Raw genomic sequence first — 24810 nt, forward strand, 5'->3', positions numbered from 1 at the left:
ACAGATGTCTCTCAGCCTTGAAGGGCCTGAAGTTTGTGCCTTCACCCATAAATTAGTATCAATAGCATCAGAAACAGTTGCAGCGTGGGGAAGGCACCTCTGGAGATCTTTGTATTTCCCTTCTTTGAACTGGATGAGTTCTTGCAGTCCTTTCCTCCAGCTTGTGCAGTTCCCTCTGAGTGCCAGCATGGACCAGCCACCAGTGCCAGTTTTCTGCTCTACTTTTGTGAAATTAGTAATAAAGCTGAGTTCAGACTGAAACATTAAATAAAAACCAAACAAATTTATAAAGACTTAACTAAGCAACATGAAGAGTTTAGGAAAATGTTGGAGGAACCAGCTGTCCTTGTTTAAAATAATCAGCATTTAACACTGAATATTTCAGGAGGGCTCTGACAATGAGGAAGAAGAGGGTGAAGAAGAGGAGGAAGAGAACACGGATTATCTTACAGACTCCAATAAGGAAAATGAAACTGATGAGGAGAATACAGTATGTATTGAGCTGCAGATAAGTGAATTTGAATCTTTGGTTTTCTTTAGTCAGTGTTTTTTGCCAGTGCTGCTCATAACATATCTGGAAAAATACAGCAAAGACACTTCCTGCTATTCTTTCAAATACATTTTATAACTGTTTTTCATGTATGCATACTTGGGTTATTACCTTTTGAAAATTTTTATGCTGTCAAATTTGCTACAACTTGTTTTCTTAGGACTGTGAGCTTTCACAGGCAGCTAGACTGGAAAATATTGTGTAAATGATGGGTTTGCAATGCCAGCAATAGTAGCAAACTGGTAGGATACAACAAGGTAAGCCAAGATCTCAAAACAGAAAAGGAGACAAGCCAAAAAATGAGAAATTCCTACAATACAAATTTGGGATTGACAGATCCACTAGAACAGATCCACTAAAACAGTTCCACTAGATCTCGAAACAGAAAAGGAGAAAAGCCAAGAAATACGAAATTCCTACAGTAGAAATTTGGGATGGACAGATTATAATGTTTGCAGCTAAAGAGCCCACCTGGCTGAGCCTGAATTACATTTACATAGAAAGGAAATAATGAACATTATAGAACTATGTGTTATGGTGCTGGCTTCTAATATTTTTGTTGTCATTTTGTGCTTTCCAAATAATTGAAGAGTAGCCTTTGCCCTGCAAGTATCATCTAACTTTATGGACCTAATGGAAAATTGAATTAGAATAGGTGTGTTAAGGATAGAGACTTTTTTTTATTGGTGCCACATCTTGTATTTGTCCATGCACCTGCACACACACACATAGAGTCTGTCAGAATGTTATGAGTGACCATAAAACAGGAAATAATGCCTTTCAAAAAATAATCAAGGCTGAAAACTTTCTTAGAAAAATTTCATTCTATAAATCTTTTGATTGTGTATGATATAGAAGCAATAAGGATATTTTCCACGTACTTCTAGACTGAATATTCATATTTCTGAAACCAGTGTAATGGATGATTTTTTCCCATTGCAATAGGAAGTAATGATTAAAGGAGGAGGACTGAAGCATGTCCCTTGTGCAGAGGATGAGGACTTCATTCAGGCCTTGGATAAAATGATGCTGGAAAATCTTCAGGTATAAATAGTTATTTTCTTAATTTGATGTACAGCTAAGTGTAGTTGATTTTTTTCTTAAAGTAAATAAGTGATTCATGCTTAGGTTACCATACTAAAGGAATGAAGACTTTTTTCCTTTGTTTTGGCCTCTTCTCTGAAGATGACTTGTTTGGCTTTTAGTAAAATGTTGCTTGTATTGTTTGCCCGGTGCATACATGATACACTGACATATATTTTACAGAATGAGTAATGAGTGCATCAGATACTGTGCAAAACTTCTCACTTAATCTTAGGTTTTAATAGGTTTAAAATGCAGATACATTTAAATTTTCATAAGCTTTTTAGTACTTTGTTTTCTTAGTCACATCTGGTAAATATTTCAGTACTGAGTGTAGCAATCCCTGTATAATAAATGTATTAATAAGATGTACAAAAAAAATAATCTTGAATGAAGAATGTGCATTCTACAGTGAGTCTCATCAGGTCTCTAGATTTCTTTCCCTAAGAGATTGCCCTGTAATTTTCTTTTTTACAAGTAAGGAAAACAAAAGGAAAATAAAGTAAGCCTAATAAATGTAGTGAGATATAACTTCATTTTCCTGGAAGGTTAAACCTTTTCTCAGTTGTGAAAATGTGAATGTTGCCAGCCTGAGTGACTGTGTCAGCATCTGATCATTTACAGAATTCACTTTTTTTCATAGCAAAGGAGTGGTGAATCAGTTAAAGTGCACCAGTTGGATGTTGCCATTCCTCTGCATCTCAAAAGTCAGCTGAAGAAGGGTCCCCCCCTTGGAGGTGGGGAAGGAGAGTCAGAGTCTGGGGACACAATGCCATTTGTCATGTTAACAAGAAAAGGCAACAAACAGCAGGTAAGGTACAGATACTGTTTAAATAAATAAAAACTTTCCACTTCAAAAAAAGTAACACGGAATTTTTTATTTCTTCTTTCATTTCTCAAAATCAGATACAGCTTCATTTTGACACATGGAAAACACCATATATAATTTCTTGGAATTCTAGGTTGTTAATAGAATTTATGTAGAAAAATTCTGTGGTCAGATTATACCATTGCTATTTACATTTGGTGATTCTACCAGTAGGTCAGTGGTATGTCTTGCATGTATTTTAGATATAGTTGTGGAAGATGAAGAGATGTGGTTGGTGAACTGCCACTGAACATTGAAAGGACTAGAAAGAAAAAGAAATATTCCAGAATCTTTAAGATTCTACAGCTTTTCCTGAAAACATTTTCAGCTTTAAATCAAGATATATGATCATTGCTAAATTCCATTTCCTAAGTAACTGCCACTTGGCTGAATTTATTCAACTTGCAAAAATAAAAAAAGTCATTATCCCTGAAGACACTGTTAGGAGACTATTCCAGAATGCATGGAGTGAATCTCTTGGAGAAACTTAAAGGAAAATCAGGTTGATCAAACAAACTCACTCCTTGCTTCATGCAGCTAAGCTGTATGTTAGTCTTGGCTCTTCTCTCCAGTGTATGTTTGAATTTTCCTAGCTCAGCAAATGCACAGTACACAAATCTCTACCTAACACATTCCACATGTATTTCTTGTCATGGTTTAGGGCTTTTAAAGAAATCTCTTCATTTTGGTTGTATAATTTGATGAAAATTAATTACTCTGAATTTATATGGAAAGCATCCCTAGGGAATTGTTTCATACCATCTATCTGAGCCTTTCAAGTGTTTAGATCCATGTCATTCCTTGGTTTTTACATTTATTACCTAACTTGTGACAGTAGTGTGGCTGTTGGGGTGTATAAACCTGGAGTAGGCTCCTTCTCTCCATTCATATGAAACACATTTCAAAAATCCATGTAGGAAGTGGTTGTTCTGTTTTGCTGGAACTTCAGAGTGGTATACAGAGTTCTACAAAAGCTCTGAGTGGGAGATTTTTAATTGTGGTCATTGGTCTGAGAAGGGGTTTAAGAGAGCTCCATTTTTTAAAAAATGTTGGTTAGCTTTTTCAGGATAATTTACTAGGAGTATCTGTAGTTACAAGGGATTTTTGAATCTTCATATTCCATGTAAAGGGGAAAGTATTGCAGAAATGTGACTTAGAAAAGAAAGCAGAACTTGTTTAGGAGTTTTCCCTGCTCCTCCCCCAATATTTGGTTTTTGGAGTAGGCTCTTCCTGCCAAAACTCCTCAGTGTTTCTAGAAATGTAGAAAACAGTTGCTTTATAGACTAGTTCAGCTCTTGAATTAATGAAAGGCTTCTTTGTCTATAGTTCTGTATTCAGGAAAAAAATGTGTTTTAGTACAGAGTTTTAATAGAAAAATAAGCAGGAAAGAAGAGGTGGAGTTGAAAAGAAAATAATTATTTCTTCTTATGGTGCTTCATTTAAAATCTGCATGAGCAGAATGTGCAATGAGTTTTAAAGTGATTCACTGTTAAGTTATAGCTGTGAACTTTCAGATTTTTAAAACAGTTAAAAGAAGTTTACAGCAACCTGGGAAGCTGTAACTTCATCTGCACAGGCACCAGAGTGATAAATGACATCAGCCTACTTGTTTGCTCTGCTGGTAATGATTCCAGTCTCTGTTCTTTGTCATTGGTGCTCCTGAAACAAGAAATGTTAAAAAAATGGAATGTGCTGTGCTCCCTTCCCAGGGGTGACATTGGCAGTGGAGGTCCTGTTGCCAAATACTCAGTTGGCATGCCAGTGTCCACCCAGATCTTAGTGCAGCATTGACAAGTAGATTTTTTAAAGTAATGCAAGAGCAACTAATTGGTATTTACCAGCTGCATAAATCCAAATTAATGCTCATTGCAGGCTGATAGTGACAAGACATCATATTTTATCCTCAAAACTTAAAACTTATCCTCTACTTAGTAGCAGTAGAACCTAACATGGTTGTTTGAAATTAAGATGATGGCATTGTGGTTTATCCATGGTCCATGAGAGAGCAAGGGGAAATAAAGTTGGGATCATAAGGGATCAGAGCTGAGCTGTATCTGATACCATTTGGTGTTTCTGAACCAGGAAGTTTTATGCCAAGTCATAAACAGTTAAAAGAAAGTCAAGAAATTTGGTTACTGCCTAAGACAAAAGACTGCCCTTTGAAAGATTTTTAGCAAGGCTTCATCAAAGAATGATAATATCCATGGAATGGTCAAATCTCTCCCTGAATGGGAAATTTTTTATATCATTTATATCTTCATGTCTTTATCTCATGGCATTTTTATAAAATTTGTGGTCTAGTCTTCTAAATAATGATTTCTTATTCAGTTTGACAATCTTTAGAGAGAAATCCATTCTGCCCCCATCTCACAGATTTTAGAAGAGGTTTTTGATACACCTTTTCACTGTTTGCAAATGGGCAATGTTTCAGTTGTTCAGTAATCATCATATCCTGTAGGAATTGTCATCAGTGACTTGATTTCAGGTGGCAGCTGATTGCCCTGAGATAGTGACTCAGTGGTGTTTTGTTAATTGCCAGGCTGTTGTTTTTCTGGATCTGTTTCTCTCATTTTCACCCTTCTATAGTTCAGTTTCCTTTTTCTGCTTTAAGCATCCTGGCTGAAAACACCAATCCCATTTAGCTGATAAATCCATAGAACAGAGAACATATAAAGGCCACATGAAAATGGATGAGGAGCTTAATGGTGAAGCTGAGGGATGATTTTTATCATGAAATGCTGCTAATGGATTAGTTATTTGTGTAGTTTACCTGAAGTTCATTTGATGATATCTGGCAACCTGCACAGCCTGCTCAGCAATAAGTAACCAGAGCTTACTCTGCTCTTGGAATTTCAACTTCCACTTTTGTTCCTCCCTGCACACCTTAATAACAAGCTCATATTTATATTCAATATAATATGCTATTACCCTCATCCCAACCCCCAAAAAATCTCATCTAAATACATCTTGTATTTGGTAGGGTTTAGGGATTTACTGTACCCAAGTTTTTCTCAGATCTTCACAAGAGTCTGTCTGTACTGTTTCAAAGGCATTTTATTTTCCAGTGCTTCATCTGAGTCTTCTCACACTCATCACTGCTGCCAGTGGGGCTTTGCTCTCTGAGATACCCTGAGACTCTTTAGTGATTATTGCATTAAATACCAACCCCAGGTGGTGAGGATTTTGCTTTTACTCTAAATCTTCTCAGCAGAGATTTTGATAATTTATCTCTCTGCAGCTTTTGACAGTGTAACAGAAAAGAACACTTAGGAATTTACTTCTGTTTCTTTGGGAATAGATCTCCCATGAGGAGTAACAAGGAGCAGGATTCAGGGTAGTTCATGGAATATTGAGAGTGATTATCCTTCAGTGCATTACCCTTCTTATGGCATAGAAATACTTACTTCTAATGGATGTGGAGTTGAAGGAGGAAGAGAGATTTTTCATAATGTTTGCAAACTTTAGCATTAAGGATTTTCTTAGAACTGTTGTTTCAGTTGTGGATAAGATTAGGAATTATTTCTCTGTTCTGGAACAATTTGTAAAAAAATAGATATGTAGAAGTAACAAATTGGATTTTCTGAGTCTGAGGAAAAACAAATCACCTTCCCTACACCTTCCTGAGAATATCAGCTGGATTTCCAGAGAGAGGGTACTTCTGTGGGAGTGCCAAGCTCACCTGGTGTGCCTTATGGCAGATCAGAAAATGGGTTTAAATCAGAATGTGTGGTGGGCACATTTGGCTATGGGGGAGGAGGAGAAGATCAATCTGACACCATGGTTGTCTCTAGACTAAGAAGAAGCACTGGGGAGCCAGAATTATTCTTAAAAAGAAATGTACTAGTCAGAGAATTCCAGGGAATGTGTGAAATGCTTGAAGTGTTTTTCCTCTGTTATCACAAGGAGTAGTAGTAGATATTCTGCTCAGGGAGCTTCATCTCCTTGAAGGAAGAGACCTGAGGAGGGAGATGCAGCTTTCTGAACCAACTGTGGTGCTTTTACCTCAAGACCAGGGCAGCTCCCTGTGGGCAAATCAGCTGGTATGAAAACAAGAAATAAAGCATATGGCTGTGCCTTCCTAGGCAAAGACAGTCAGTTTTGTTCATGTGAATACTGTGTGTAATAGATTTTGAACTCAGCCTTTTTTGTGTGTTCTGTGTCTTTAGCAGCTCTTACATTTTTCTCATGCTCCTTTATGTGAAACAGAAGTTCAAAACAAACCAACAACACACTTCACACTAGAAACTTCTGTAGAAAGTACCTCATTGAAATAACCTAGAAATAACCATAGCATTTCTGTATTTTGGATTGTTTTGTATTGGTTGGGTTTTTTCCTCTGATGGGCACTTAAAAACTTCTTTTCATTTGCAGTTTAAGATCCTAAATGTACCAATGTCTTCCCAACTTGCTGCAAACCATTGGAACCAGCAGCAGGCAGAACAGGAGGAGAGAATGAGGATGAAAAAGCTCACTTTGGATATCAATGAACGGCAGGAACAAGAGGACTATCAGGGTAAGAAAATCGCCAAGGATTTAGTTTTTATTTTCAGGGAGCCTTTGTGGATCTGCAGAAAGCATTATTTGTGATGATTAGCAGCTGAAGTTCTAAATATTGATTTGCAGTACTTATGGGAAACCTGTATTTTAGTTTTAGTCATTTATTGTTTCCTCCCTGGTCATTATGCTTGAAGAAGTTTTTGTCACTGTTCCATGAAAAGGAATTTTCAAATGGGTCTCAAATTTCAGCATTTTCATTTATTCTGGGAAAGGGGAAGAACTGAGCTTGTTCTTTAAAATTAAGGTAATGCAAAATCAATGTGATGTTTACTGCAAGGCAATTGAGTTGGATACAAGATGAATTCTGTGCAATTTAAGCTCTGCTTATAAACTATTAAAAGTGTTTTAGATATTAGTAATATTTAGACTCCTTAATCTTGCAAGTGCCGAGGTAACCTTCACCAGAGAAATATAAAATGTTACCTCAGCTTCATATTGTAAAGGTTCTAGGAGTCCTCAAATCTGGAGTATCAGCATATGTTAATAAAGTGAGGTTTTTGTACAGATTAGATGATTAATTTGTATATTGAAGACATGCAAGTCAGGCACTTTGGAGCCTGGGCAGATGGAAGCAAACAGTGAATACAGCAGATCCTCCAGTCCCCAGACAGGGGCACCTCATGTGTTCAGTTGTTGGGTGGTTTGGTTTGGGCTGTGCTTTTCTTCAGATTCCACTTCCCTCTGCTTACTCAGATAGTAAACAAAGCCAGACCAATAAAGCTGATGTCTTATGTTACTGTTTCCATTTAACATCTCAGAAGTTTTTGCTCTACTTCTTTTTGTAAAGGTGTTGTAGTCTGGTGGTAATCACAGTGTAAGTAGTTAATTAGCAGGAAATCTCATTTAAGGCATTTAGTGAAAGGTCATTGTTCATCAAGAAGTGGGAAATTAAAGCAGTTTTAATTTTGAAACACTATGGAATCCAGTACTTCTTGCAGAACTTCTGTAGTACCAGAACTAAACTTGTAATTGTAAAAGGAGTATCTTCCAAAGTGAGTGTCTGCAGAGCTCTGAAGTGGTAACACAATATATTCTTAATGTAAAACATGGTAATTAGCAGAAACTTTCCTGAGACACTCTGTTCTTATAAAGCCCACTTGTTAAAAAGGTGGAGAGAGACTCTAGAATTAGACATTTTAGTGCTTCTCTCAGACTTGTTCTGGGTTTTTCCTCATTAGATACTTCTAATACTTGTACTGGTCAAGGCATTTGGGTTTTATACTGTTGTATGACTTTGTTGATATCTAAAATGAACCTGTTTAATCTTATTGGGACTTTATTGTGCTTTATATCCAAAAAAGGATCACATTGTTTTATTTCTCTTGGACAAAATCAGAAAACTGATATGAGTTTATAACTGAAAATAGGCTTTTTTAAAATTTTCTCATAGGTTTTTATTTAGTTGCTGTGTATAAAACAATACAGGAGGGAAGTCAACACAAAAGAAAAAGGTTTTTCCATAATTGACATCCCTTTTTAAAACAGCTGTTGATGCATCTTAACCTGGGTAATATACAGAGTAAGACCAAACTAAAAAGGACCTTTCAATCAGGCTAAATTAAACAGGCCAAATTACATTCACCTTTGGAACAATATTTTATTTAGATTTTTGCAGTTGATTGTTACTTCTGAAGAGTCATCCTGTCTGTGACAAGTTGGTACCTACTCATTGAATGAAAATGTTGGGTTTAAATTTCTGTTTGCAGCTTTGAAGTTACTGAGGGAGAAAGAATTCTCAGTTTCTGGAAGGATGCCTGAGGGTTGTCCCAACGTTTGCACATGTACTTGTTGTGCTTTTCATCTGCACAGGGTAGCTCACAGATGGAAATTCACCAATGTACTTCAAAGTAGTATCAGATAAAGATTTAATGGTTCAGCAAGGCTTAGTATATTGCAAAGATTTTTTAATTTAAAGAACTATTAGGAACTTGGGTGGTTCTCTAATTTAGACTGATATTTTTCTGTGCAGATAATTTTTTTTCTTCACTAGAAAACCAAAGAGGTTTGGTGATGTGCCTTTAGCCTAGAAACCACACTGTGCTCCCCTGCCACCTCTGCCTTCTGTTACATTCTCCAGCTCTGAACTTCCCAGCCCCATATTTCCTTTCCCCTGTGTGTGGCAGGCAGAAAGGCAGCTGTGCATGTGCTGTTCATTCAGTGCTGCTCCCACCTGCCTGCCAGGGTTCCCTCATTGCTTTTCCTCCTGAGTCCCTCCCTGCCCCCAGGGCTCTGCTGGCACACGGGGCTGGGGGAAGGGGATGTTCCATGTTCACAAACATGGGCTGGCAGTGTTCAGTGGCTGAATTCAGTGTACAGAACATGCACACAGAGCTGGACTGACACACTGACTGTTGGCACAGATGTTGAACCAGTCACAGTTTCCCAGTTTCTCAAGACTGCCTGGATAACTTCACTGAACGTTCCCCCTGCATTCTGTGAATGCTGAGGGAGCCTCGTTAGGCTCTAGTTCAGCCCCACTGAGAGCAGTGTGTGCAGCAGGTGATGGGTGTGTGTCCCAATGAGATTACCAGAGACTGGAGAACCAGACAGAGCAGACTTTCAAACATAATCTGTTTAACAGCTTATTCCACTTTTCCCCTTCATTTATCCCATCTGTCTGTTAGCTGAGTAATGTAGATCCCTGCTCAGGTGGACTGTAGGTGGAATACTTTCCATTAGATGTATTAACAGATTGGCAAAGGTTACTTCCTATGATGTATCTGTAATTATACTGGCTCCTTAATAAGCATTAGCTTAGCCTGGTAAAGGAATTTTTTTATCATTAAAAAATGAAATAAAATTTTAGATATTAAGTTTTACCAAATGGCAAAATACAATACTATCCTTGTTTAAAATGCCCATAAGCTGGCTGTCCAGGGCTAAACTAGACAGTGTGGGCTGCACTTCTGCACTTTTTTTTTTTTATTCCCACTGATGATAAAGTGAAAAACTCCACCCGTGGGACAGCTGGTGCAATGTAGGTCAGCTGAGTCACCTTCTTCAGGTGCTTGACTTCCCTGGAAAATGATCCAATTATGCCAAGCTTAGACTTCAATACCTGACTGGCAATGCCTAATTTTAGGACAGGTTTCTTGCTGAGTCTTTAATTGGCAGCAGCATTGTCCAGTTGTTGCTATTCCAGGCAGGTTTAATCTGGAGGCCACTCGTGCTGCTGTGAGTCTTTGTTCCTGATCATTGATGAAGAAAGTGGTGCCTGTTGTGTTTAGAAAGAAAAGGTTGCAGGTCTTTTCTTGAGCATCTATGATGAAAACCATTGCTGGCAGTTCCTTCTGCAGGAACATCTGGAAATGCAAGTTCATATTGGGGGGTAGCTTGGGTTTATCAAAGCTGTGCATACAACTTGTAACTTTTTGTAATTAACTTATTGAGTGTAACTCTACAGCAGAGTGTAAGTGTAAATGGCAGTGAAATGTGCATGTGTAAATTCCTATGTAAAAATGAATCATAGAAAATGTATTGAACTTTCTTCTATTTCCTTTTCTTGTGCCTGAAATCCCAGAAATGTTGCAGTCTCTGGCACAGCGTCCAGCTCCAGCAAATACCAATCGTGAGCGGCGGCCTCGTTACCAGCATCCGAAGGGAGCACCTAATGCAGATCTAATCTTTAAAACCGGTGGGAGGTAGGACAATCTTCCTTTAAATGTGGTAATTCTGGTTCTAGGCAAGTCATTATCTTCATAATTGAAAGAGATAATGATCTCTGTAGTGAGTGCTTGGGCAGTCGGTTCCATTCTGAAGCATTCTCTTCAAATGCCAAGCAATGTTTTGTGTTTCTGACACAGAGTCTGTGCCTCTGTGACATTTGGAAGCCAAAAGATTATTTATCAGTTGTGAAACGGCTGCTGGAATCTGAGCCTCTATTTGTAGGGCAAAAGCTGCATGTCTGCTTTCTCCATGAGAGGGGAAGAGGATTGGTTTTTTTTAGTATTTGTAGAAATTCTCATGCTCTTTCTGTGGGGTGATTTTGACAGCTATTCCTCTGTATTTGATGCCCTGATGGAAAGTAAATATAGTAAAAGTGGGGAAGACTGAGCAGAATTTTCAGTTTATGGCTATTAATCTGTTATCTTCAAGAGCTTGCCAAAACCAGCATTAACATGAAAAGAGTCATTCCTGATTGCTTAATAGCTGTTCTGAGGCTTTAGTGTGTGTCTTTTCTCACTCAGGGAAAGCTGGCAAATGAACATTAAATTAGCCCTGCAGCACACATTTGAACAGGCAGAGTTTCGGTGAAATGCAGACTTGCTTTCAAGTTTCTCTTTTCTTTGCAAGTTCATTTGGAAGGTGGATTGATAGGGACATTTTACCTTCTAATGGGTCTGTCTTTGTAAACTGCAAATAAGTTAATGCAATGTACTATTTCTGTGTTCCAGTAGCATTTCCAGCCTCTTCATGGTACATATTTATGATCATTTGATAATGTCCTGGTGATCACTCTCTCCATTGGGACCTCATACAGACACTGCTTGTACAAAAAAAAAAAAAATTAAAAGATTGCAGTTTAAAAGAAATGTTTTTAAAAATGAACCAGATGAAACTCACTAAAATAAGCAGTGCTTTCCATTTAGCTTTTTCATATCACTGTGACCTAATGCTGTTGTAGGAATACAAAGTGTTCAGGTACACTGAATTGCCACAATATTTGCAGGTGTTTCATTAACAGCTGCAGCATTCTGCTCTTTCAGGCATGAGCTGCATGCTGCAGTTATTCTTTAAATACCAGTAGATGTGACATCTGTACATTTCCTTTAAATTATTTTCTTTAGAAAACTTTGTATATTCTGACGTTGTAGGGACAATATAATTTAGGACTTGACTCAAGTAGGTCAGATGTTATCCTGCAAACAGTTTGAGTGGTGTTTGCTTATTCAAGTGCCATGCACTTGCAGTTCTGATGTAGTTTTCTATTATGGAGTTTCCTCTTTGTTCCTTTTAATCCATAAGCTGCTTGGAACAGAGAGCAGGAAGTTTGTTTGAGCAGGTCTATTTTATTTGTTGAGCAGATATATTTTATTTGTTTGTACTGCAGTGCTCTGCCTGGCAGTCATGCATCAGTTGAGCCATCTCAGCCTGCATAAGGAACTGGTACTTTTCCTAACTCCATTTATTTCTTGGGGACTGTGGGTCCACCAATGGCTTCCCACTGGCACAGGCTGTCTGTTGCCTACATCCTTAGAGCCTCTGGTTTGTGGGATATATTGAAAATTGTCTTCTGACTTTACAGTTGCACTGCAGTCTCTGCCCTTATGCTTTGTTAAAAAGTTACCCTGTCAATTCTGAGGATACTGGAGGGTCTCCCTGAGCAGATAGGAACTGTAAATTTTAATGTCTGTGTAGAGAAGGTTTCACATTCCTGCCTGGTGGAACCAATGGTGTAACACAGATGTTGTCACTTCCATGAGGACATTCTGTTGTGTTATTGCTGGTTCTTTGTACATGAACACAACTGAAATGTTATTTTCTTGCAAAATAACTCAAACTGACTGGCAGTAATAATTTGCTGCTTCCTTTAAGGTATTCAATTTATTATTTTAAAATTCTTGAGGTTAGGGATAATCTAAGCAAATAAATCTGGCTGATTGCACTGTAATGTACAATGTGACAGGTTCTGATAGCTGAGGTAGGAATGAGGCCTTTCTTGCATTTCAGGCAGTGCTGAGAGTAGAAAAATTGATTTGTTGTTTTTACCTTTGCATTTGTGTTGTAGGACATGCCCTAAGCACTGTGTTTCAAACACTTTTTAGGAAGTTAAATCCAAATGTACCTATTGTAGCAGTTCATTTCAGAAATTAATGAAGGGAGCATTGGGTTCTTCCATGGTTTTGGCCTCAAACACCTGGATCTCACTAAGCCATTAGTCCTCTCTATGTTTTTTTAAAATTGAGAAACCTTCTGCAGTTTTTACTTTATTTCTCCTCTGTTAATGTCCTTGTACTGTACTAAAGTAAATGCAGTGAGATTTGTCAGATTTATTATTATTTACCATATTATTATTTAGCAGATTTATTATTATTTAGCACTGGATCAAAAATTGGAGTTTGTTTCTGTTTGTTTGGAATTGCCTGCTTGTATTGCCTCAGGTTTTGAGACCTGCTGCTCCTGTAGGGAGGAGATTCTTTCTGGAACTTGCACATTTAAGGCCGACTGGCCTTAAAGATAATTTACTGTGACTCCATTAAAAGTAGAGTTCCTTGATTTGCTTCAGCAGCACTGGGAAGAAAACAATTTTCTCTCTTGCCTCTGGTTCTGTAGCATTTGTGTGGTGAGAGAGGCCTTTGGCTCTCAGGCTATATTAAACTACTATCTTTAAGAAACACAAAATTTACTAAAGTAATTTTTTTTGGTGATGGGATTATCATAAAAATTGACTGGTGCCATTAGGAACAGCTTCTTAAAATATGAAGTTGTTTTCCTTTGTTTTAGAGGATTGAGATCCATTAAATGGCTTGGTTTTAGAAGTGAAATGAAAATAACCACATTATATAAAATCATTTTAAAAACATTGATTACCAAGAAAGTCAAATTTCTCCCTGTAATTCTTCTGTTGAGAAGCAGGGCCTTACCAAGGATTTTATCTTGTTAAACCTCTCCTTATTAAAAGAAGTAGCTTCAAAATTTGTTGCTGTTTTCAAAATACAGTACAGGGCCTGCCTGTGTCCAAAGTTCCCCTAGGGATGCAGGTACAGGCTGGCAAACCCAATCATATTCAGGTTAAATGGTGATCTCAGGTCTCCTGTTTACATCTGACTCTTATTTCTCTTTAACCCATTTAATAAAGAAAAATGAAGCATTACAGTAATAACAGGATGCTGGGATTTTATTAGCTAAATATTCTCATCATAAAGAATATTACATTAATGCTGAAAAGTCAGAGTTTGGATAATAAGGAGAAATGTGAATTTAACATGATTTCCTGTTTCAGCTGCTGGAGCAACACAATTCATCCATCACCTGTCATGAACTTGGTGCATTGACAGTTCTGCTTTATGAAGCTTTGAATTCTCTTCTTTCTGAGATGAGCCTTTCAAACACAGCTAGGAAATTCCAACCCCCAAATTTTCAGCTGTTTTATGGCAGGGAAGCAAAGGGAGGAATATGGGAGGGGGGCTCCAAATCCTGCAGCTCCTTCTGGACTGCACTGGAGCTGAGCAGAACAGAGCAGCAAAGCCTCAGGGGCCTGCCTTGGCAGGATGGTGCTGGTTGAGCTCTGCAAGCAGGGTGAGAGTCTAACCCAGACCCTGATCACAGTTCAGTTCAGAGGGAATGGAAGGCAAAATTGTATTTATAAACCATGCTCAGTTAGAAAGACTCCAGTGTTTGAAAAGATTCTTTCAGTATAAATAATAACACCACCTACATGCCAAAAATCCCTGCAGCTCCAAAAACTTTCCACTGTACACATTGACTTTGATTTCACTTTGTCAGACCATTTTATTTTTGATGGATAGATAAGAATATAAAATAACTCACAGAAGTTAAGATTCTCTTACTTAGGGGGGTCCAGCTTGTGTGGTTTATTTGACTTTTGATGTTCACAGTATGGAATGTGATAAGTCAGATGTGATAGGTTTTTAATGGGCACCTTGGTGTTTTCTGTTTCTTGTTTGTGGTTTTGGGTGATTTGGGGAGAGAGAACAAAGCATGGAAGCTGAGATTAGCTGAGAAAAGCAAAGCAGAGTGAACTGGGAGAGGTGTTTGGAGCTGGAAATCTGTGAGATTTGTGAAGAAATGCAGCAGTGCAGAAATGCAGCGTTGTGGATTGGAGGACATGAGGGGATTAGGGATAAGTGTGAAATCCAACTTCAGAGGTCTCACATGTCAAGAAATCAAGAGATTTTGGTGATCTTGTGATGTCAGCACATCAGAAAGGAGTTGGTTATTGATATTCTGCTGGGCACTGCTCAGTTTAAGCTGTGCAGTTTTCCTGCTGAGTGAGCTCTCCCAGCTTCACCCGTGCCATGGCTCTGGGATTATTCCATAGCCTGTGGTGTCATTTTCTGGGTGTTTTCCTGGCTGCCAGCTCGTGCCCCAGCTCTGGTTTGAGGTTCTGTGTGTTTGCTGTCACTGCAGGCAGGGCTGATGCTCAGCAGTGGCGTGAGAAGCTGACTGTGAATTTCATACAAACTAACAATGTGGCAGTGGCAGGAAGGGACTGGGAGCAGACTGCCAAGAATTGATTCCTGTTACACGTAGAGCTCAAGATGGTTTTAATTACATCTGTGTGCTGAGTTTGGCCTTGCCATACACAGGTTTGGATCAAGTTTACTGGGTTGGACACAAATGTGAAATACCTGGTTTGGGAAAAACTCCTGCTGCTATTTTTGGCACAGCACGTTGCTGTGATCCCCTGACACAGGAGCTGCCACCAGCAGATGTGCACTGGTAGCTGCAGTAGAATTATTTTTCTAAGAGGAGATGGAGAGTTAAAAGCATGATCCTGCAATTCAGTGATGTCTGCCCTCAGCTGTGACCTTCTGCAAGTGAGACATCAGTCTACTAAATAAATAAAAATCAAAGTTCTTTTCTACTGAAAGCACACAGCCAGTGTTCTGATGCTGAGTGTGCCACAAAGAATTGGGATATTACATCGTGTAACACTCACAGGTGGTTAAAACCAAATAATGGAAGCAGTGCTGCAGTGAGGTCTAATGATGCATCAGCTCAGGACTTCCTGGCAAAATTACACAGCATTTTTATATAAACAAATACTGGATAGTAGAACAAAGCAATGCATACAAATACAGAATTAGTGTGAAGGCTTCATCTGGTATAAGAGGTGCAGAAGTTGCTATGTCCAGATAACATATCTGTAACATTTTTCTTGCAAGCTCTTCAGTGAAAACCAGGTTTAGATCAAATGACTGTTGAACAAACACTGGAAGATTATGCACTGATGTAAAGAAACATGAACTGTTGTGTTTACCTGGTAAAAACTCTGGGTGTGTAGCCCTGGAACTTTCTTGGAATTTAAATGTTGAAGTTTTATTTTGATGTCTGTTGTTAATTTTAATTTGCAGCCTAAAATCAGCTAAAAGGAGCCCAGATGCAGTAACTGCATTGTGCTGAAGTGACACTGGGGTGGCCTTACTGCTGCATTGCCTGGTCTTGTTGAATCCCCTGCCTAGAAACTGCTGTCATTCTTCAATGCCATTCTGCTATTTGCATGTTCTTAAGAGAATTAAATGTGACTTTTGGTCACATTTTGGGATGTGTTTCATGAACAAGGGATGATGGAAGATTTAAATGCACAAATTGACTCTCAAAAAGGTTCTAACCAATTATTTGCCTCTAGAAAGCCCTTTGTAACATTTCTGCAGAACTTCTAAGCATTAAGAAACTGCACAGAAAATGAAAACTATTCACAATAACTTTTTTTTTCAGCAAATTCACAGCTGTGCTTCAGTAGATCAACATCTCATCTGTGATGATAAGGTGCATGTGAGGAACAGCTCCTCACCTTTCATAGTTTAGGAAGGTTTATTAAACCTTATCAAAAATACAACAGAAGACTGAATAGAGAAAAAAGGGAGCAAAAGATTTTCCCTGCCATGTGCTCAGCTCCCTCACAATGGAAGTTCTCTCTTTTTAACCCTTTAACCCCTCCCAGAGTTCTGCACATCAGCTCCTTTGCTGTCCAGTGGTGGGGATCCCTTCCTCAAACCCTGACTGGAGTCAGGTGTCACCATAGTGACGAGGCAGGTGATCCCCATGGGAGGGGTACAACATAACTATAAACCTGTAAAACTTTTCTCAACCTATATCCATGATATTTGTCTGTTAATTGGGAGAGTCAATCATTGCATTACTCATCTATCACATGCAGATTATCCCCCTGCTTTTGTCTGGTGAAATGGTTGTGCAGAAGAGGGAAATCTGTAACTTTGAGGGTGTAAAAGAATCAGCATGAGTGGCAGCTGCTGTTGGGGCCCCTCAGATGAGGCTGATGTGATTCCTGTCTGTGCTCTTCCCTCAGGAGACGTTGATCCAGCCGCCAGTGTCATTTCATTAGGTCCTGTATCTCTGGTGTTGTGGAGTCCTCCAGCGATGAAACGAGAGCAGTGGACACATCTCAGCATGTCAGCCTAGAGCGTTCAGAACCGAAACCTGGGACAGGCTGGGGCCGTGGGGCACGAAGAGCAGCCTCCCCTCTCCCCCCCCACCCCTCCAAAAAAAGCTTTTTGTTATGGGAACCGCCTTGAGGGTTAATTCTTCTCACAGGAGCAGAAGCAAACGAGCGATGGGGAGCTTGACCTGCGCAGCTCCGCCGGGAGCTGGGCCGCTGGCACTGCAGGGGGAAAGGCCTCTGGCAGCTCAGCCTGCAGGGAAATAAAGCTCTGAACTCGCCACAGTTACCTTGTCTCCCACTCGAGCGCTTGGTGTGTTGGAAGGATGTTCTCTGGGGGCTGCAAATCTGCGGTACAAACACATAGAGCAAACAGCAAAATGCAGAAGAAAACCCTGCCGAGTAGGATAACTTCTCAAACACTCCTCAGCCAGAATGTTCTTGGTTAAGGAAGAGCCTTTTGCTGCCAGATGTGCCAGAAAGGGGGTGGGGAGGGGTGCAAAACTGAAGAGCCAAGGAGGTAAAAATGTCTGTTAAGGTTTAAAATAGAAAGTGAAGTTGATGAACACGGGGTGTTGACTCGTACTGCTTGGAACAGCCTGACACCAGCCTAAGGACAGGGATATAGTTGAGCCCATTGTATGTATCATTGAAAACCAAAACGTGCCAGTCAGCATAACAGGAGGATGTCAAGGAGTGGATCCAAATATTTTGTTGATCTTCATGGGTTGATAAGCCTCTGTGTCTATTGAAACAAACAAAAAGTTTTAAAAAAAAAAGATTTAAGTCTGGAAACAAGTAGAATTTTTATTTTTTTCTAAGTAGAAATGAGGTTTCTTGGTCTGTTTCTGACAATCTGTTATTTATTAGCATAGGGTTTTGTTTGCTTTCAGGTAGAGGTAGTTCATTGAGTTCAAGAGCCCATCTGTATGTTACTAATTCTTTTTTCTAGCTCTTTTAAAATCCTTTTTACCACTGGTTTTGGTTTCTGCATGTAGGAAGAGAGACTTGTAAAATTGTAACATTTCATACAGAAATGCCGCCCGATCTTCACCAGCTTCAGAAATCTGACCTTTGCCAATGCTGCAATAAAGTGTTGTAATTTAGAGTCAGTGTCTGCCTCTTGACATCCACTTTGTTCTTTGGAAATGATGCTTTGAAGGGTTTGTGATGTATTCTGGGCTGTGGTTTGGACAGGAATTCCAGGTCTTTGATTCAAGTCTTATGTGATTTTTTCATATAGTTTTCTTTCCACGTGAAATTCATGGGTGTGTTCATTTGTCACATTTGGAACTCTGAGCTCCTCCAGGAACATCTCCACCAGCATGGCCATATCCCCTGGTCAGTCTCTGCTTCCTCAAACAACAATGCCTACCAATTCCTAATAGCAAATTAAGCATCTAATTGTGGTTCAGACTAGGGTCAGCTTCCTTTTCTCAGCATCTTGCTTAGTTTCAAAAGCATTTAATTTATCCAGATTGACTAACTGCATAGAAATAAAATATTAGCTCTGTTTTATATGTATGAGTCCAATGCCTTGGATGGCATTAGGATCAATGGAAATGTCTTTATAAAATTATTTACTAAAGATAGTTTAGGTTCAGCTGGGGATTTTCCTGACTTCAGACTGAAATAGAAAAACAGTTCAGTGAAACCTTCTGAAGTTTAATTTTAAAATTAATTATTCTAATGTTGTGCTGAATAAGAACCTCAAAGATCATTGTGAGTGAAATGATCAGGGTTGAATGTACAGGGACAAACATTTAGCAGGGCCTGTTGCAGTAGGACAAGGAGTGATGGTTGTATACTAAAAGAGGGTTCACTCAGATACAAGGAAGAAAATTTTACAGTGAGGGTGATGAGACCCTGGCACAGATTTCCCAGAGAGGTGGTGAATGCCCCATCCCTGGAAACAGGCAAGATTTCAACCTGATGTGTTTGAAGCTCTCCCTGCTCATGAACTGGGTGACTTTTACAAGTCCCTTCCCTTCCAACCCAAACCATTCCATGATACACAGAAAATCCCCAGTTTGCATCCCCTTTATTCTCACCTTCCCCTGTGCTGACCCCACATCTCGTGCTGTGGCTGGAGATGAGCAGATGCTGGTCCTGCTGCTTGCACAGCAATTCCTAACCTGATTGATCCACGTGCAGTTCTTGCTGCAGGGATTGCATGGCTCCCTCTCATGTCTTCAGAAAACTTTGCCTTCCTTTAGAGGATGTTTGGTTAAAATTTTTGGTTGAGCAGCCTGGGATTGATGCAGAATGGGGAATTTTGTTTTGCCTGTTTTGATCAGTGTCTGTCACCTATGAGTATTGCTGCTTTACCCAGATTACAAGATGTTTATTTGAATTACTGAAATTATGTTGAATGTCATTGCTTCTCTTTCCCTGCAGTGCAGTGACCCACAGGTGTGTCTGGGCACTGTTGGATGTTCCCTGGGAGCCTTTCCCACAGGATGCTGTTGGAGGTGCCCTTGCAAAGAGCATTTCTGAGCAGTGCTCCCAACCCTGCAGGCAAGGAGTTAAGTCTGGGAGAACGGATGCAGATGAAGGAGAATCTCATGGCTTTGATTGCGTAAAGATTTCTGTAATCTTATCATTCTGTGGAAGGAATTTGGGTGAAAGTCAGGCCCTGGCATTGGAGTTGTCTTCACTGATGGGAGGCTCCTTGAGCTGGCAGACAGAGTGTGCTGTGCAAAGGTTTGTACAAAGTGTGCTTTTGTTTGTGTAGGTTTGTACTCAGCAATTGTGCCTCAGTTTTTTGATGGTAACTTCTCTTCCCACATCTCTCAAGCCTCCAAAGCTCCAGGCAGGGACTTGGGGGAATGAAATCCTTCCTGTCATAGGGGACAGGGTTGTGACCACCTGAGGAACCTGAATGTGTTCACGTGACCTGGCAGGGTCTGAGCCAGCCCAGGCTCTGTGAGGGGGCTCTGAGCAGCCTGGCCTGCTGGAAGGGAGTGGAACTGGATGAGCTTTGAGGTCCCTTCCAGCCCAAACCATTCCATGATTTATGGAGCATCACTGGAAAGCCTGTTGGAGCTGAGGTGTGTGTTGGCCCTTGCTCTAGGATGGAGCCAGGGTGTCTGGGAAGCTCTGAAATTGGAATTTGACCCAGGAATGTCAGTGCTCACAGGCAGCACCTTGAACTCCAGCTGATGGTATGGGGCATCTTTCTCTACCCACAATGATATAATGAGATAAAAAAAGCTATAAATATTTTTTCATGCATTGCTGAGTTTGCAGACTTGCTGTAATCTCAGCTTCCCAGGCCTTCAGCATAAGAAAGCTCTTGGGCTGTTCCTGTTTTGTAGATACAAATATAAAGCACATCCATGCACATGGGCCACAGACACACAATTTTATGTAAATTCAGGCTTAGAAAACCTATTGTGGAGTCTGCCTGCTTTCCTTGAGCTCTCAGCATTTTTCCTTTGGCTGTTCCAGCAGGGCAGTCACTGCTTGGCAGGGCAGCAGGATGGGCTGTGAGGAGCTCAGGCACTGTGCATCCTCACCAGGCTGGGTGGATGTTTTCAAAATCAGTCCATCCATAATGATGCCATGAGCCAGCTGTCACCCCCTGATAAATACATCCATTTATCCCCCATTTTTTCCTTTCTTTGAGCTTTTCCTCAGCCATGCACTCTTCTGCCCTGTGGAAAGTGCTCCTCTGAGGTGACACTTTGCTGCCTCTTCTCAGAGGTCCACTATAAATAGGGTTTTTTCCAGCTACTCCTAAGGAAATCCCAGTCTACTGGGAACAGGAAACTATTTGAGCAGGAATCAAACAAATGAGCAAATGTCAAAATATTTGCATTGTTTGAACTATAAACTTTGCTTTTAAGTTATTATTGTTGGGGTATGATTGTGCCCTTAAAACACTTTGTGTTTATGATCCCTGTTAGAAGAGCAAACAGTGTTCTGCAAAAAGCCTCTCTCCCTCCCTCCTTCCTTCCCCCTGTTACCTGGATCCAGGCAAATAAAAAAATGCTTGGGACACTTAAAAAGGAGGAAGACATTTAGCTATTGCTAATGTTTATTTGTTCTTTGACATTTACCTGCAGGAAGAAAGTTTCTGTTGTGCAGGGGATAAAGTGGAGTGATGTTTGCTGCTCAGAACGAGTCAGTCAACAGCCCAAGAGCTTGAAAACTTTGCTGTATTTACCCCTTAATTGTTTTGGGGGTGGTTTTTTCAATTTTTAGATTATTTGCACTTTATATATTATATTCATATGCACACACATCTGTCTGCTCATGGTGAATTAAAAATCAGAAGCTCTGCTGGAAATGTGTCAGTGAGGCTTGGAGAGCCCACCTGGAGGGAGCTTTGGGCTTTGCTGTGTTATTCCCAGATTGAATTGCCACAAGTTGCTGGGAGTTTTCTCCCTGGGGTGGTGGAAGTGAAGATCAGCAAGGCATGGGAGGGAGCTCAGAGGCAGCTTTGGCTGTTGTTGTCTCTGCTCTGAGCAGCTTTTCCAGTGCTGATGGGAGCTTGGCTTCCTCCTTGGGCTCGGGGCAGGAAGAGCCTTTCCTGGAGGAAGACACAGCTTCAGTCCCCTCCTCTCTGGGACTCCAGCTCAGCTGTTCCCAGCATTCCTCACCCATTCCTCACCCCTCCTGGGCAGGCTTCCTTTTCCAGGAGGAAGATGGACACAGCAGCAGGACTTACACAGCCTAACCCTCCCTTTCCTACTGAAATGCACAAGAGGGATGAATAAACCAAGTTTATTATTCAGGTTGGTCCCAAATCCCCCACCCATGAAAACCAGGGGTTTATTACTGGCTGTGAGTCTTAGCTAATATAAAATCAGAGCAGATTTTGGTCCTCACCCTTGCTGTAGGGTGACAAACTGCAGAGACAACTCTGCTCTCAGCCCAGGTTTGTTACAGGATGCACCAGGAACTGCACACAGTGCCCATTTCCTGGCCTTGAGCTCACTGGAAAACTCGTGCCATAAATAAAAATTAAACCTGATCAGGCAAACTAAAATCCATTTAAGAGGCAGGAAATGTTCCACAGTAATGAAGTTTGCGTCGTGAAGCCTGAAGACCCTGTGGATCCTCTGCTCTTGTGCAGGGCTGGATATTGGAAATAGAAATGTGCTGACAACTGTTTCCTAATAGAAGAATGAAGGAGTCTCCCCTCCTGCCACAGCAGCTTTAGGGACACTGTTTTCCTTCTGGTGTCATTCCACCCTCTGAGCATCAGCACAATGGGTGACTTATCTTCATTAATCAGAGTATGAGCAGCTCCTGGCACACGTGAGTCTGAGCTCCCAGGCTGCTGCATTTTCTCCTGGGCTGCCAAGGGAGTGCTACCAAAGGGGCAGGTGTGGTGGTGGGAGAGGAAGGGTGATTCAGGATTACTCCATAAGCCTGGAAACCCAAAGGTCAGGCTCATCTCTGCTCTTTTTCCTTGGTTTAATGTCACTGCCCTTGTTTCCCAGCTGGAAAATGCAGCCCTTGCCCTTCCTTGTGGGAATGGATAAGCACGCAGATAACAGATAAAAAAGTTACACCATACTCTGATGCTGACAACAACAGAATCTCAGGGAGTTACGAATTTCCTTTGAAATTATGGGAAAAAACCATCAGGAACATTTGAGGGTGAAGTTGACCTCCCCAGCCCTGTGAGGAAATGAGCAATCCTGTCCTGACAGAGAGCTCTGAACCAGGCAGGGAAGGGACTCGCACGGCAGCCCCGGCCAGCAGTGAGAGGGAACACTGTGACAGCTGCACCAGCTGGGCTGTGCCCAGAGGGGCTGTGCTGGGGCTGCAGGCTCTGTGCTGGGGCTCCATGCTCTGTGCTGAGGCTCCAGGCTCTGTCTGTGCTGGGGGCTCCAGGCTCTGTGCTGGGGCTCCAGGCTCTGTGCTAGGGCTCCAGAGCTCTGTCTGTGCTGGGGCTCCAGGCTCTGTGCTGGGGCTCCAGGCTCTGTGCTGGGTCCAGAGCTGTTTGTTGGGGCTCCATGCTCTGTGCTAGGGCTCCAGGCTCTGTGCTGGGGCTCCAGGCTCTGTGTTGGGGGCTCCAGGGCTCTGTGCTGGGGCTCCAGGGCTCTGTCTGTGCTGGGGCTCCAGGCTCTGGGAGGATGCTCAGGGATGCTGCCACAGCTGCACTGAGCTCCTGAATCCCTCCTGGGCTGAACAAGGACATGGGACCTCCCCAGGCTCTGTGTGGGGACACTGGGAGGGGGCTGTGCGTTACTGGGAGAGCAGGGATGTGGTTCTGAGCATCACCCCAAGGAGAAATGGGATGTTCAGCAGTCACCACTGAAGCAGCCATGCCCCAGCTCTGGCTGGTGTCTGGGTGAAACTTCCCCTGGCTGCCCCAGCCCTGTGCCCAGATGCTTTTCCAGTAACTGCTGTGATCTCCCATTTGCACAGCAGGAAAGGGAGAGGAAGGAGCCGCTGTTCAGTGGGATGAAAGGCACTGCTGAGCTGCACTTCCCAGCCCCACCTGCTCCAGGTGCCTCTGAGCTCCACAGGGGCTGACAGCAAACAGAGCAGGAGGACTCTGCAATGGATGAGGGGAGAGAAACCTTCCCTTGTGCCCAGAGCAGGGTCCATGCACAGGCTCTGGGAACTGGAGCTGCTCCCTGACTCACTGGTCAAGCAAAGGATTTTATGTATTTTCTTTTAAATTCAAACCTTCAATATAGGTTTTTTGTTTGTTTGTTAGTTTTTGTTTTGTTTTGTTTGTTTGGGGTTTTTTTTGGGGTTGTTTTTTTTTTTTAATTATGGGGAAAAATTCCCCCAAACCCCAAAAAACTTTGAAACTTTGCCCTTCAGGTGGGGATACTGGAGCAGCTGCATTTCTTTATGATTCAGAGACACCCCTCTGAGAAGAAAATAATAGTCCTGGGTAAGAGTGCCTCAGCAGCTTTGGGAGCTGCTCAGAATTAGTTTGTGGTTCCTGGGGCTCTGTGAAACATTCATTAAAGCTCAGGGGCAGGTGCAAAGACCCATGAACAAAGGAGAAAATGAAGCTGAGTCGCTCCCTCAAGCCTGCCAGCTGGTTTATCTACCACTCCTTGTGCTGCTCAGTTTAATCCCAAAGTTACTGAAGCCTCTCCTGGTGTTCTTTTTTTGGCCAGTTGGAAGCAGCAGCAGGTAATTATGGCCCAGTGGAAAATAATCTTTCCTGGCAGCTCCCTTGAGGTAAGAACACATCTGAACATTTGGTGATGTAGTCAGGGATGCACCGAGGACTCTTCAGGGAAGGCATTTCCTCATCTGGGAGGAGTCCCCTAACATGGGAAGAGAAGCCCCGTTCTGGGGAAGAAGAAAAACCAAATAAAAACAAAACACACAAGACAAGGGTGTGTTCCCTTGGAAGGTTTGGCTCCATCCAGTCTAAGGACCCTCCTTACTGCAGAGGAAAAGATATTTATAGTTTGGAAATCAGCACTGGGATGAAGGCTTGTCTCCTTTGCCTCTATGGGATGCAGGAATTATCTGAAAGCAAGAGCAGGTGGAAGAGGGCTGATGAATTAAAGCCTCCTCTCATTGAAAAGGTTGAGAGGCAACATGGAAGGCAAAGGAGCTCAGGAAGGCTGGATGTGCTTCCAAGAAGGAAATTTTAAAAGCACAGGAGCAGATGATCCCAGCTGCTGGAAAAAGTGCCAGCAAGGAAGGAGAGCAGCCTGGCTGAACAGGAGCTTTGGCTGG

General features: G+C 41.4%; 1 protein-coding gene across 2 annotated transcripts in view; it reads left to right on the forward strand.

Annotated features, from left to right (window-relative positions):
- The window catches only part of UPF2 (UPF2 regulator of nonsense mediated mRNA decay), a 53552-nt gene extending 35302 nt beyond the window's left edge, over positions 1-18250 (forward strand). The window contains exons 17-22 of one of the 2 annotated variants that reach the window (XM_064703031.1): positions 386-490; positions 1496-1594; positions 2277-2444; positions 6873-7014; positions 10579-10699; positions 17053-18250. In XM_064703031.1, the coding sequence (XP_064559101.1) occupies positions 386-490; positions 1496-1594; positions 2277-2444; positions 6873-7014; positions 10579-10699; positions 17053-17062 (645 nt within the window). In that variant the 3' untranslated portion in view covers positions 17063-18250. Of the gene's footprint in view, positions 1-385; positions 491-1495; positions 1595-2276; positions 2445-6872; positions 7015-10578; positions 10704-17052 lie in introns of those variants that run through there. The other variant, XM_064703032.1, reaches the window with a different exon arrangement.
- Positions 18251-24810: the final 6560 nt, after the last annotated feature.

Source organism: Zonotrichia leucophrys, chromosome 1A (assembly GCF_028769735.1).
Source record: "Zonotrichia leucophrys gambelii isolate GWCS_2022_RI chromosome 1A, RI_Zleu_2.0, whole genome shotgun sequence".
Taxonomy (NCBI): domain Eukaryota; kingdom Metazoa; phylum Chordata; class Aves; order Passeriformes; family Passerellidae; genus Zonotrichia; species Zonotrichia leucophrys.